General features: G+C 42.6%; 1 protein-coding gene across 3 annotated transcripts in view; it reads left to right on the top strand.

Moving 5' to 3' along the window:
• LOC310668825 (UDP-N-acetylglucosamine--peptide N-acetylglucosaminyltransferase 110 kDa subunit-like) overlaps nt 1-15,185 on the top strand; it is a 92,106-nt gene that overhangs the window by 27,419 nt on the left and 49,502 nt on the right. For 2 of the 3 annotated variants that reach the window (XM_083422142.1, XM_083422141.1), the window contains exons 3-5: nt 239-482; nt 3,672-3,740; nt 7,694-7,810. In XM_083422142.1, coding sequence (XP_083278268.1) covers nt 239-482; nt 3,672-3,740; nt 7,694-7,810 — 430 coding nt within the window. The other variant, XM_083422143.1, reaches the window with a different exon arrangement.

The raw sequence follows: 15,185 nt of genomic DNA, 5'->3' as shown, positions 1-15,185 counted from the left end.
CTGCTCTGGTTCGACAGAAGCGACTTAGTCATGCTGGCCACATGACCCGGAAGCTGTACGCCGGCTCCCTCGGCCAATAAAGCGAGATGAGCACCGCAACCCCAGAGTCGGTCATGACTGGACCTAATGGTCAGGGGTCCCCTTTACCTTTAGATAGATAGATAGGTAGATAGATAGATAGATTGTAAGTACCTATTAGATTAAATGCCAGACAATCTTGCGTTTTCCCCCTCCCCAGGTCTGCTCACTTCAGCACTTTGGCAATCAAGCAGAACCCGCTGCTGGCCGAAGCCTACTCAAATCTGGGGAACGTGTACAAGGAACGGGGCCAACTGCAGGAGGCAATTGAGCACTATCGGCACGCCCTGCGCCTCAAGCCGGACTTCATTGACGGATACATCAACCTCGCCGCTGCTTTAGTTGCCGCAGGCGACATGGAAGGAGCGGTGCAGGCCTATGTCTCTGCCCTGCAGTACAACCCTGTAAGTTGAATTCCGCCGGCAGAGGCAGAGTTCTCTCCGAAACTTAAGTCGTGGCTTTGAACCGGCGCGATTCCGAAAACAATTCCGTTTTCAGATTCGAAAGCTTTGCAGCTGGCTCTTCGTATTCCGAAATGTCCAAGTCTCCTCGGAAGTGGGACGCGGGTGGCACTGTGGTGCAAAGCACTGAGCCTCTTGGGCTTGCCAGTCGGAAGGTTGGCGGTCCGAATCCCCGCTACAGGGCGAGCGCCTGTTGTTCGGTCCCAGCTCCTGCCGACCTAGCAGTTCGAAAGCATGTCCAAGTGCAAGGAGATAAATAGGCGCTGCTCTGGCGGGAAGGCAAACAGCGTTTCTGTGCACTGCTCCGGTTTTGCCAGAAGCGGCTTAGTCGTGCTGGCCACATGACCCTGGAAAAAACTGTGGACAAACGCTGGCTCCCTCGGCCAGTAAAGTGAGATGAGTGCCGCAACCCCAGAGTTGTTAGTGACTGGACTTTACTGTCGGGGTCCTCTACATTTATCTTTTAAGTCTCTTAGTTATTCTCGAGGCTGTAGTGGTACTGCAGTATAGTGGTACTGTGCCTGTGTCTCAAGGCTTGGACTCCCCTCAGTAGTTTCCTAGTCTTTTTTTGAAGCTGGTTTGGTGATGCATAGAAGTACGGGATCGCTTTTGCTCTGACCATTTGAAAGACCGTTTTTAAACGCTCTTAAACAAGTGCCCAGGTGATGGCTTACACTGCCCATCTATCATAATAAATAACAAGATGAAAAAAATATTTTTAAATAATTCCTTTGGTACCTTAAAGATCAACTAAATATAAGCTTTCAAGGTATGAGCTTGCGTGTGTAATACACACTTCGTCAGATACTCAGTTTTTATTTATTTATTGGTTGTAAGAGGGCCCTGTGCCCAGTTTGCACTGGAAAGGTGTCAAAAGCAGTCAGTTGAAGTCTCAAAAAATTGCAAAAGGGAGGTTGCCAGAATACATTTCCCTAATACGCGGTCATTTTCATTCACGACTCAGGCAACCCCTATTTGCCCTGAGGAAGAGTATTCTGCCTTAAAAGAGAAAATAGCATTTTCTTTCAGCGAACTGCAAGCTGTCAAATTAATCCCCTCTTTCCATAACCGTTCCCCATCTTCTAATTGTATATCAGGGACTGCAAACACCCAAGAGACTGCAATCTACTTACAAAATAAAAAGTGACAGTGATCTACCTCCGTTTTGGGGGGGGGGGGGGGTTCAGCTCAAAGCTCATACACTGAAAGCTTATATTTAGTTGATCTTTCAGGTGATCTTTCAAAAGATTTGTTCATCTTTCAACTTGTTATTTCTTATAACTATCACAGATCAACATGGCTATCCACCTGAAACTGCCCATCTATGCCACTCTCCTTTCATTGCTTGTGTCTCCCCCGTTGTTGGTACCAGTCCAGGAAGAGCAGAGAACATACAGCCACATATATTAATCTGGGGCAGCACTTTGGGGGGTCTTAAGTGGGGCTGACTTTGTCCCCATGTTGAATCTGCTGTGTTATTCTTGGTGGTGTTTTCAAGACCTGTCCGTTTCCGCAAGATTCTGATGTTTAAAGGAACCAAGCATACAAAGGATGAAGATAATGAGAGACTGTACAGTCTCTATATACAGTGGTCCCTTGGTTCTCAAACTGAATCCGTTCCAGAAGTCCGTTCCAAAACCAAAGTGTTCCAAAACCAAGGCTTTCCCATAGAAAGTGATGCAAAACAGATTAATCCATTCTAGACTTATAAAAACAACCCCTGAAACAGCCATTTAACATGAATTTTATTATCTAATGAGACCATTGATCCGTAAAATGAAAGCATTCATCAATGTTCTGTACTATAAAAGAAATAAGACAGTACCATAGATGATAAAAAAAATTTAAAAAAATTTCCTGACCTTCACTGATGATAGTCATTGTTTGGATACGGGGCTTTGATTCATTTCTGCAGTCGTACAATCAATCAATCAACCATAAAACGCAAAATGAGCCACAGTCAGGAAAATGAAAAAGCCACACAAACAAAAATGCAAAAAATAGCAAAAACAAAAGCACCAAATATCGCCTCAGAACACTGCAATCAGAAATGGAAGGCTTCAATTACAGGGGGCTTAAATTAGCTGCTCAAGGATGCAAACGGGATGGGGAAAAACTTACCGTTTTTTTTACTCTATTGGACGCACCGGACCATAGGACACACCGGACCATAGGAGGGGGAGAATAGGGATTTTTTTTTTTAATCTTGTTTTCCCCCTCAAAAACAAGGTGCGTTCAAGGTGTGTTCAAGAGCAGGCCTTGCCGCTGCCCCCCGAGCTTGTGGGGCTGGCGGTGGGGGGAAGCGCTGCTTTCCCCCACCGCCAGCCTTAAAGATCCCTGAAGCCTTTGGAGCGCAGCTGCACTCCAAAGGCTTGAGGCTTCGGGGACATCCTTTGTAGCCTCCACAGGGCGGCGGGGTGCCTTCACCCCGCCGCCCCGCTGAGGCTTTGCGCAGCCCTCCCGAAGCTGGAACAGCGAGACGGAGGGCTGCGCAGCGCCACGTCTCGCTGTTTTGGCCTCGAGGACAGCAGGCTGCTCTCCACAAGCCTTGGGAGAGCTGCCCAAAGCCCGAGGTGCACAGCGCCGCGCTCCCCGGGCTTTGGGCTGCAGGCAGCTGTCCGCAAGCCTGCAGAGCTTGGTGGGAGTTCCCGCCGGGCTCCGCAGGCTTGCGGATAGCTTCTTGAAGCCTGGAACGCGAGAGGGGTTGGTGCTCACCGACCCCTCTCGCTCTCCAGGCTTCAGCGAAAGCCTGCATTCGCTCCATAGGACGCACACACTTTCCCCCTTCATTTTTGGAGGGGAAAAAGTGTGTCCTATAGAGCGAAAAGTACGGTAATTACGATGGGGGGGGGACTTACATTTGCTGCGTACAGGTAAAATGGATGAAAAAACCCTTAATTTTGATGGGGGGGACTTAAATTTGCTGCGCAACAGTAAAAACAGAAGCTCAGGAGTCCATTCGGCTTCCGAGGCAAGGTTAAAAAACCGGAACACTTCCTTCCGGCTTTGCAGCGTTCGAGTTCTAAGTTGTTCAGGAAGTAAGCTGCTCGAGAACCAAGGCCCCACTGTATATAATCTTTTGATGTCACTATTGCCTCTTTTGGGGACTGACCCGATGCATTTAATTTCCAGGACTTGTACTGCGTGCGTAGTGACCTGGGGAATCTGCTCAAAGCCCTGGGTCGCTTGGAAGAAGCCAAGGTAGGTGTTCTGTAGAATGAGTTTTAAAACATCAGTCTTTTGAGAATGTGAACGCTTGTGCCAAGTCTTCGATGCTCCGCTGATCTGCGAGACTCCCGAGAAATGGCTGAGAAGCCGAAGGCCTTGAATTCCCCCAGCGTAGTTGTGGGGCCAGATCTGGCAAGCCCCCATTAATACTTGTTTTAAGACGTTGAGTCTTGCCGCAGAACGAGACTACCCACTATTGTGATGTGACTCAGGGGCGCCACCATTCTCTGATCTGGTAAGAAACATTCCTTCCAAACTGAGGCTTGCCTGCGGACTTAGTCCACGGTTCCTGTGAGAAGCAGGCACTCTTCTAAAGTCCTTTGCGGCTTGTAAGTGGAGAAGAATCTTATCGAATGTTTCCTTCTGAATATGGCATTGAAAAAAAGATTATTCTTTAACCTTTTCCCGCCCCCGTCTCCATAGTGGAAGAAAGGCTGGCAAACAGTCCTGGTCCTGGTTTGTGTAGAGTATTCCTTTCCTGTATTACTAGAACATGGCCTTCCTGTATTCCCTTCCTGTGTTGCTGTCCTGTTGAATAGCAAGGGGGGATTTCTTTCGAACAATCTGTCTTTGTCCAAAGGGTTGAGTGACGTGGCTGGTTTGCTCGGGAGATGAGCTGATCAAAGAAAAATGTGCGGCCGAGAGTGGGAACGTGGCTTCTAGCAGTCCGGTTTGCAGCCGAGAATTCGAACCCCAAAATGGCTCTCCGCCAAGCGGGGGCTTTCAAACGGGACCCGAAATTGCCTTGTTACAAGCCACCTTACAAAGCTGTGCTGCTGGGGCACGGAGGAACGAGAAGGAGCGCCAGAGGTCCTTCCCTTCCAGCCCCACGCGCCTGCTTCTGAGTGGGGTGCGTCAACAGTGTAGCTTCCGACTGGTTGCCGTTCAGGGTGGGGGGTGGGTGGGGAGAGGAGAAAGCCTGCTTTTCGGGAGAATCCGCTTTCAGGTTCTGGGAACGGACAAATTCCAAGCACCGATTGGGCAGGTAGCCGCTCTGGCCAGCCCCATTGCGTCGACTCTGAATGGGGTGGGGGCATCCAAACGCCTTCTCCAAAGCACCAGGCGGACAGCTAACTCGAATCGCACGCCACCGCGGCTTCTAGCGTGATTGGTCACCGGCCGAGACATCGCGCCTGCCTTAGGTTGCTGACTTCTTTGTTTCAGAGCTCTGGAGAGACACGCCTAGCTTGAAAGTGTTAATCCATTTTTTGCAAGAACTCCATTAAACGGGGGGGGGGGGGATACATCTATATATATTCTGGACAAACGGCAATGTATTTCTTTGGCCATCAGTGCATTTGCAAGACCAAACCAGCACAATCTTTACCACCTGAATTGAAATACAATAGTTGCAGGAGTTTCGGAGCCTTTCTTCCAGTTTGCTGTTGCCCCCCCCATTAACCCTATCCCTTCTGCATGCCCCCCCCCCCCGTTACAGACCAACCGCCCTCCACCCCCCTGTGTTAAGACATACCCAGAGATTATCGATTGCTTTGTTGGAACTTTTTACTAATGATCTTGTTTTATTTTCTCTCTCGTTTTTGGTTTTCCAACACTGATATTACATTTAGAAGGTTTCAGGTGGGGGAAACCTTTTCCATGCGTAAGGAGAGGGAGCTCGAGGGCTGGATCTAAAGCAGAGACTCTCCTCCTCCTCCTCTTCTTCCAGGAAGGAACGCACCGAAAACTCACATGAGAAATATGGTAACGGGTTTGTAACTGCCACGACAAAAAACATTTGCTCCGTGCCTGAATATTCTGTCCTGTGGCTTTGGAAACTGCTTAAATATTTTCTGTACGAGCGAGTAACGTTAGAGAGCAATTGATAGTCCTAGCCACGTTTCTTTCCGAGAAATAAACGTAAAAAAAGTACCTTAAGATTTAAGAGAGATAATTGGGAAAGGACTTAATTAAAGCATCTAACTCTTCCTGATGGTTCATTTTTTTTATCCTTTTTTCCTTCTTTGTTTGGATTGCAGCGTTCTGCTCTGCCGATGACGCGCTGTGGTCCTGTGGTAGCGCAAAGGCGGCGCAGCGGAAACGCGCACTGCGTGTGATGGGGCCCTTGTGAATGGTGGACTAGATGATTCATCTCCACCCGGGCGGCTTCTCTAGGCCTCTTGACGAAATTGGGTTGCGATGCATCGAGGTTTCCGGCACAAATTTAAGACCCCCGCCCCCGCCCCCAGTTTTCATGCGGGCCTGTCCGGGAGATGAATCGGTCTGGTTGGCCTCTCACAGCACCCATGGGCAAAGCGCGGCGGTTGGCAGCGAGGGTGCGAGCGGCGTGCTGTTAGGGGGCGCTGGCGACTTCTCGCGCTTGCATTGCAGGGACCGGGACCTTTGTACAAAGCTGTCATTTGAGGTTATGAAGGTAACATTCAGGTGTGCGTCCTGGACAGGTGAGTTCAGGCTCAGAGAGCCAAGTTTTTGTTCTTTGAAAAGAGAGAGAGACCGTATCTTTCATGCGGTACCCTGGATCTTCTAATTTAATTTCTACTTGCAGTGGTGCCTTGGTTCTCAAACTAAGTCCCTTCTGAAACCAAAGCATTCCGAAACCAAGGACGCCAGCAAGGCTGAACCTTTCTGTAAAAGGGGTGCCACAGTTCTCAAACTGAATCTGCTCCAAAACCCAGATGTTCTTTCCCATGGAAAGGAATGCAAAACGGAGCCATCTGTTCCAGGCTTTTAAAAGCAACCCCTAAAACAGCCATTGAACACGGATTTTGCAGTCTAACTAGACCATTGATCCATTAATTGAAAGCAATAATGTACTGTATTATACAATAAATAAAACAGTATTGTAGATGATAAAAATAAAAATTAATTTTTTTCCTTACCTGCACTGATGATAGTCATGGTTTGGATGGGGGGGGGGCTTTGATCCCTTTCCGCAGTCAAACAATCAGTCCATCAGTATTTGAACTGGGTTCCACACAGTCACAAAAACAAAGTAATTGCAAAAGCCTCCAAAACAAAAGCACAAAATAAATTACAAAAACAAAAGCACCAAACTTAATCCATTCCAGAAGTCCGTGGCACTTCCGAAACGTTCGGAAAGCAATGTGTTTGAGTAGCAGGAATTTTATGATTCTCAAAAGGAAACCTGCCCTTGTCCATTAGGGCAGTTTATAAAAAACTGCTCCAAAGGTCTTATCTTACTACACTAGGGAGTATATAGCTGTTTCTGAAATGTCATGCATATCAGTTAATATCTTGACCCTCCTCCACGAAAAGAGCTGTTTACTTGGCCGTTTTCCTATGTCATGAAGGCTGAAATTTCAATTCAGTGGAGCAGGGTCAAGATATTAACTGATATGCATGAAATTGCATTATATATGATCCCTAGTGTAGTAAGATAAGACCTATGGAGGAGGCATTATCAATAAAAAAGTTTTGTATTGTCCATATAAAGAGGATGCCAGCAAGGTTGAACCTTTCTGTAAAATAATAATTTTAACGCTTTTTTCCGGGTTTTCGGCGTTTGAGAACCAAGGCACCATTGCAATTTTGACTTAGCTGGACAATATTTGGGAGAGACAGGCCCAGAGGTCATCTGAAGAGCTACTAGACCTCAGTCGGGATGCTATCCAAACTGCGTCGCAATCCAATCGGTGGCGTATCGCAAGCCAGTTGCAAATCCGAAAGCAGCTTCCCTGGACTTGGCTGACGAATTGCTCGCTAGGAAAGAATTGCTATATATTGAAGGATCAGCGTAACTGATAATGGTGGATTTGCACTTGGGTCCTGGTTTACGCCAGCGCAGCTCCATCCGCCAGCAGGCTAGTTTTGGCGCGAGCGAGCCTCTACTGCAGGATCACTTTTGGCCGGTCAGAGGAGGGGGACTAATGGGAATTTTTTTCTTGCTTTTCTTTTGTGCAAATATCCCGTTCCCCCTGTACCTACTGCCCCTCGACTCTCCCAAGGCCTGCTACCTGAAAGCCATCGAGACCCAGCCCAACTTTGCAGTGGCGTGGAGTAACCTTGGCTGCGTGTTCAACGCGCAAGGGGAAATCTGGCTGGCGATTCATCATTTTGAGAAGGTAAGTGTCCCGGGGGTTCTGGGCTCTGTAGACATGGGAAGGCCTGGAAAAATAATAATAATTATAACGATGATGATGATAATCCACTATAAGCCCCATTAATTGGACTAGTAGTGTTCTCTCTCTCTTTGAAATATATATATATATATATATATTTTCATTCACAACAATCCAATCTAAGCCACTTTAATTGGGCAAGTAGCATTCTCTTTTTAAATCATTTTTTATTTTTTTTTTCATCAATAATCCAATCTAAGCCTCATTTGCTGCGGAGACTAATGGCGGTGAGCTCTGTGTCGTCTGCTTAAGGGCTGACACGGTCCAGGCAATTAGAGCATTAGGGGTGACCGCCAGGGCTTGGCGCACCCCCGAAAAAACCCCCATGGTGGAGTAGGGGTCGTAGGGGTCCAGCAGAGCGCAATAATTCACCCCCCCCCCGAATCCCCCAGCTGTCGTTTTGCGCACGGGGGAAAAGGAGGAGGCTTGAGTCCACTCACGGCTCCAACACACTCTTCTACTGAAGCCACATACCGCCACAGAAGCAGCGGATTTTCCAATTAGAGGTAAAAGCCAAATAAAGCTTTAAAAAAGAAGAATTAGGATTAAATTGACTGGTTTGGTAAAACAGAAGCCAAAAAGAAAGTCAGCTTCCGATTTCTGCGGACAGGCTCTGCAAGGGACTTTTTTGTGAATGGGAGACAGGCATTTACAGCCATGGAGATTTTGTTAGAGTTTGACTTGGACTTTTGAGACTGTTTCCTTCTTTTGGATATACTTTAGAAACATTTGTTTCAAGTTACCGGGGGGGGGGGGGGGATACAAATTAACAGCTGGAGAGAACTTGACAGATCGATACCTTTGGCAGAGTAGGAAGCAAAAAGACCGGGGGGGGGGGGGGAGGCTGTGGAAATACGAGCTTTAATCCCAGCCCTGGAACTTGGAGGCATTAAATTGCGGCTAAGCAGGAGAACTTTCTACCTTATTGAGAGAGAAATTCCTAAAGGAGGAAGAAGAACCTGGAATAGCTTTGGAATTAACATCAGTGCCTTTAGAAGACCAGGGGATTTAAGAAATGCTACCTGTCAAAAAAGACTTGAACACTCCAGCATATATGGTACTTATATATAAAGCCAAAAAGTTGGAAAAATTTGGATTACAAAATACTAAAGAAATTGGACATGGACTTTTAGTTTGAAAGTACAGCCTGGATTTATAAAAAGTTGGACTATTATTTCCCACCATCTTCTGGAAAATGAAAGGACAGGACTGAAGAGAAGTATATGATTTTATATTAATTTTATATGTCGGCTGGATTGGGACTGGTCTTGTTTGTTTGATTGAGTTGATTTGACTTGGAACTGTTTTTTCTTTCTGTTTTTTAAGGGCTTGGGTATAAGAACTGCTACTTTCTGTATTTTATACAGTGAGATATTATTTTATATCCTTCCTTTGTCTGTTCTTGGGCTATTTTATTTTTTTTTGTCTGTTTTTGGTTTACTGTCTTGAGGGATTGCTAGGAGAGGGAAGGTTGCTTAAAGGGAAATAAAAATTTCATGGTTCAGTCTGGGAGTGGGAAAGTATTTACACTTCTGGGCTGAGCCAGGAAGCGCAGGTGTGGCCTTGAAGAGTTCAAAACAAGAGTGCCGAACTGTGAGAAAGACTGCTGGCCTAGATGTGGTGGGTAAGCAACAGGCAGGAGCGGTTACTAGGAAATCTGCTATGGACAAAAGACGAGCAAGTGTGCAGGAAGAGACATTAGAAAAGTAGGGAAAGCAGAACATACTGATTTCCTTACACAACAGTTTATGGAATTCAAGAAAGAGATGGTTCAGTCAATGAAAAGTTTTACCCAACAAGTGCATATGGATATGGAGAAATCTAATAAATTGTTGACAGAACAAGTGCATAGGGATATGGAGAACTCCCAACAAGTTACTGACAGAACTATTTGGAAAATTAGGTGAAAAGGTCAATAATTTAGAAACTAAAGTGGATAAATTGGAAAAAAACTACTGAGGAGTTAGGGCGCTTGAAGGAGGAACAAAAAGCAGTCATGGGGACAGTGGGAGGACTACAAGAGAAGCAAAATGAGTCGGAAGATCAAATCCTCCTTTTACAGCTAAGAGAGAGAGACAGGACAGTAAGAATAAGAGGCCTACCAGAATCAGAGACAGAACAGAATTTAGATCCATATGTTACACAGACTATTGCAGAATGGAGAGCTGTTTCAGAGTAAAGACGAGAGAAAGTAGACTGAGAAAGCGGCCAGGAGATGTCCTATTAACACTAGTTTAAAAAAAAATGAAGGATGCAATCCTTCAAAAAAGTTTTGAGGACAGTCTGCTGGTTGCTGAACAGAAAGTTGACATTTTTCGGGAAATTCCACTGAAATTGAGACTTAGGAGGCATAAGTACTGGTTTTTAGCAACAACATTGAAGAGGGTGGACATCAGGTATAAATGGGAATATCCAGAAGGGATTTCATTCACATTTATGAAAAAAAGATACAGGTTGACAACAGAATACCAGGCCAAAGAATTTTTTGAAAAACATAGGAGAGACTTAGACCCTGGACATGACACGAGAACAGACCCAATAGCAGAACAAAGAGCTGCTTTGGAGCGGCTGTCGTTGGAATGAGCAACAGGTGGAAAAACAGATATTGTAACTGACTCTGATAATGGCCAATCTTAAAATATTGAGCTGTAATGTGAACGGTTTGAACTGCAAAGCTAAACGTAACAGGATTCAACTGTACTGTAATTTTAAAACAAAAGCTAGATATAATTTGTCTTCAAGAAACACACATTGCAAGAAAGCATAAAAGAGTTTTAATTAATAAAATATTAGGATTGGACTTTATCTTGGCGGATAAAGCAAAAAAGAGAGGAGTAATTTTTTACATTATTCCTGCATTAGAACCCAAATTGATTCAGAAGGATGAGAAAGGTAGGATTTTAATAGTACAAATAAAAATTCAGGGAGAGAAGATGATCTTGGTGGGAATTTATGCCCCCAATGAGAAAAAAGCAGGTTTTTTAAAAACAAAAAATGGAAACTTGAATTTGCAGACCAAAAGATGATTTTGATGGGAGATTTACAGGTGAAACTCGGAAAATTAGAAACTCATGGAAAAGTTCATTTATTTCAGTAATTCAACTTAAAAGGTGAAACTAATATATGAGATAGACTCATGGCATGCAAGGCGAGATATGTCAAGCCTTTATTTGTTATAATTGTTATAATTGTGATGAAAACCCCGAATTAACAATCTCAGAAAATTAGAATATTAAATGAAATCGGCAAAACAAATAGAGCTATATTGCACCTCTGAGAAGTAGACGCATGCATATGTACTCAGTGCTTGGTTTGGGCCCCTTTTGCATCAATTACTGCCTCAATGCGGCGTGGCATGGATGCTATCAGCCTGTGGCACTGCTGAGGTGTTATGGAAGACCAGGATGCTTCATCTTTCTCTTGGCAATGCCCCATAGATTCTCTATGGGGTTCAGGTCAGGCGAGTTTGCTGGCCAATCAAGCACAGTAATCCCATGGGCATTGAACCAGGTTTTGGTACTTTTGGCAGTGTGGGCAGGTGCCAAAGTCCTGCTGGAAAATGAAGTCAGCATCCCCATAAAGCTCGTCTGTGGAAGGAAACATGAAGTGCTCCAAAATCTCCTGGTAGACGGCTGCGTTGACCCTGGACTTAATGAAGCACAGTGGACCAACACCAGCCGATGACATGGCTCCCCAAATCTCTTTTCTGATGAGAGCAGCTTTTGCATCTCATTTAGAAACCAAGGACCCGGAGTCTGGAGGAAGAATGGGGAGGCACACAATACCAGATGCTTGAAGTCCAGTGTGAAGTTTCCAGTCTGTGTTGATTATTAGATGATCAAAAATTTATGGAAAAAGTTAAAAACTGAGTGATTATTTTGAAATAAACATTCAGAGACAGACAAAATTGTAGATGATCTGGGACACAAGGCGGTAATGAGGGGACTGTTTATATAACAAAACTCATTTTTTAAAAATTGAAAGAAAAAAGGAAGAAAGAGATTTTGGATGAAATTGTGGATAAGGAGAAACAATTGTCAAAGAAAGCAAATAAAGAGTCAGTTAAACAGACAATTAGAACATTACAAACTCAATACACTATGATACTTTATGAGAAAATTAGCTGGAAAATAAAAGGAATGAAACAAAAATATTTTGAGCATGCCAATAAATCAGGAAAACTGCTAGCGAGGCAGTTGAAGAAAAGTGAACAAAAAAACTCCATAAACAAAATTAACATAAATGGAAAGATAAGATGAAGGAAATAAGAGCAGCATTTGTAAAATATTTCTCAGAATTGTAAAGGAAAGGGAAGGAATTTTTTTTTAATTGAGGAATATATTAAAAGTAGTAATCTGCCAAAAATAAAAGAGGAACAAATGGTGATCTTAAATACTCAAATAATAGTTCAAGAAGTGTTAGAGGCAATAAAGTGGACAAAAAATGGCAAATCTCCAGGTCCAGATGGATTAACAGCAAAGTATTATAAAAAAATAAGTGAACAATTGGTAAACCCATTGAAAGATGTCATGAATGAGATTTTAAATACAGGTGAAATTCCAGAAACATGGAAAGAAGCCTACATCACAGTAATTCCAAAACAAGATTCAGATTTGCTGCAAATTAAAAATTACAGGCCTATCTCATTGTTAAACAATGTCTATAAATTATTTGCAAACGTTTTAGCTAATAGAATGAAAAAAATATTAAATGAGTACATACATCAAGATCAGGCAGGATTCCATCCAGGTAGACAAATGAAAGAGAATATAAGAGAGGTTCTGAATGTAATAGAATACCTGGAGGTCAAAAATGAAAAGAAAGCAGCAATGATGTTTATAGATGCCAAAAAAGCCTTTAACAACGTCTCTTGGAATTTCATGACAAATTACTTGTGGAATTAATTGTGGAATTAAATTTTTAAAGGGAATACAAGCAATAGATTCAGAACAAAAAGCTAAATTAATTGTAAATCAGGTGATAGCGGATGATTGTAAGATACATAAAGGAACTAGACAAGGATGTCCACTATCACCACTCTTGTTCATTCTGGTCCTGGAAGTACAGTGGTACCTCGGGTTAAGAACTTAATTTGTTCTGGAGGTCCGTTCTTAACCTGAAACTGTTCTTAACCTGAAGCACCATTTTAGCTAATGGGGCTCCTGCTGCCGCCGTGCCGCCACCATGCGATTTTTGTTCTCATCCTGAAGCAAAGTTCTTAACCCAAGCTTCTATTTCTGGGTTAGCGGAGTCTGTAACCTGAAGCATCTGTAACCCAAGGTACCACTGTACTTGCTAGAAGTATAAGAGCAGACAAAGAGATCACTGGGATAAAAACTGGGGAAAATGAGTTTAAATTGAAAGCATATGCTGATGATTTAGTGATTACAGTGGAAGACCCAAAAAATTCTCTCCCTAGAATCATAGAAAAAATTCAAAAATTTGGGGAAGTGGCAGGTTTTAAATTAAATAGAAATAAAACTAAGTTATTAGTAAAAAAATTGAAGGAAGAAGAGGAAAAAGAGTTGGAGCAAAGCACTGATTTAGAAGTCCATAAAAAAGTAAAATATTTAGGGATTTGGTTAACTGCAAAAAAATAAACATTTATAAAGATAATTATGAAAAAATTGGCTTGAGATAAAAAGAAATTTAGAAATATGGAGCAGAATGAACCTCTCCCTACTCGGAAAAATAGCAGCGGTAAAAATGAATGTTTTGCCAAAAATGCTCTTTGTTTTTCAGACGTTCCCAGTAATGGTAAAAGATGATTGCCTCAAAAGATGGCAGAAGGAAATTTCCAAGTTTATCTGGGGCTGCCAAAGCCAAGGATTAAACATAAGATACTTACAGATACAAAAGAAAGAGGTGGCTTTGCCCTCCCAGACTTGAAATTGTATTATGAGGCTGCATGTTTGGTATGAATTAGGGACTGGTTTTGTTGCTCAAACCACTTGGCAAGAAAGGGAAGTGGCTTACATATAGTGATTTATTAAACGATCAAAAAGGAAAATGGAAATTAAAAGAGTACAGGGAGATAAAAGATCATTTTCAGAGCTGGTTACATTACAGGCAATTACATTATATATACAAAGAAGATAACAAGAAAGGATTTAGTTATACCACTTCTAGATTTCAAAAGGAAGTTATAGAAGGAAAAATAAAGTTGCTGAAGGGTGCATATAGTATTCTGTTAGAATGGGAAACAAAAGATGAGGAGGTAAAATCAGTCATGATCAAATGGGCACAAGATATAGGACATAATATACAATTTGAGGATTGGGAAAAACTGGAAAACAGATTTAAAATTTACAGACTGTTCTCTCTTGAAAGAAAACTATATGAAAATGATGTACAGATGGTATACAACATCAGTACAGATAGCAAAAATGTACAAAACCGGGTCAACCATATGTTGGAAATGCAAAGAAAAAGAAGGGACCTTTTATCATATGTGGTGGGAATGTAGAGAAATTAATTTTTTGGGGAAATGATATATAATGAATTGGAGAAAATGTTCAAAATGACATTTTTTTAAAAAACCAGAAGCATTTTTGTTAGGGAGTGTAGGACAAGACCTGCCAAGGAAAACAAAGAATTTATTTATATATGCTACAACAGTGGCAAGAGTCTTGATAGCACAAAGATGGAAGAATCAGGAAACCCCGGCAAAGGAACAGTGGCAAGAGAAATTTACTGACATACAAAATGCGAGATGAGGACAACTGTGACTTCAAAGGAGACTGGGAACTTTTTACAAATTACTAAAACAACAACAACACCAAAATGAATTTGACTCCCTGGCAGGTTTTGAATAAACATACACAAATTTATTGATTGTTAACATAGTAAATAGATAATATAAGGATTTATACAATTTTACAGTATGCAGATAATAATACATGTTGAGAAATCAGAGAGAGGAGCTGAGGGAAGTCTCGGGGGGAGGGAGGTGGGGGGAGAGTGAATATGATATGTTTTGATACTGTGTTATGTTGAAATTGTTAATAATTTTTTTTTAAAAGCCCCATTAATTGGGCAAGTAGCATTCTCTTTTTAAATATTTTTAAATTCTTTTTTCATTAATAATCCAATATAAGCGACATTAATTGGGCAAGTAGCATTCTTTCATCTTCTTATTTTAAATAATTTTTTATTATTTTTTTCATTCATAACAATCCAATCTAAGCCCCATTGGGTTAGTAGCATTCTCTCTGCCGTTGTTGCATACATAAAAAGTCTTTTCTCTTGGAAACTCTTTGCCTATTATACCTAGTAAGAAGGCTTCTGGCTTTTTGACAAATGTATTTTTAAACAATTT

This window comes from Podarcis tiliguerta, assembly GCF_965153285.1.
Source record: "Podarcis tiliguerta genome assembly, chromosome: W".
Taxonomy (NCBI): domain Eukaryota; kingdom Metazoa; phylum Chordata; class Lepidosauria; order Squamata; family Lacertidae; genus Podarcis; species Podarcis tiliguerta.
This window is presented reverse-complemented; position numbering and strand designations above follow the sequence as displayed.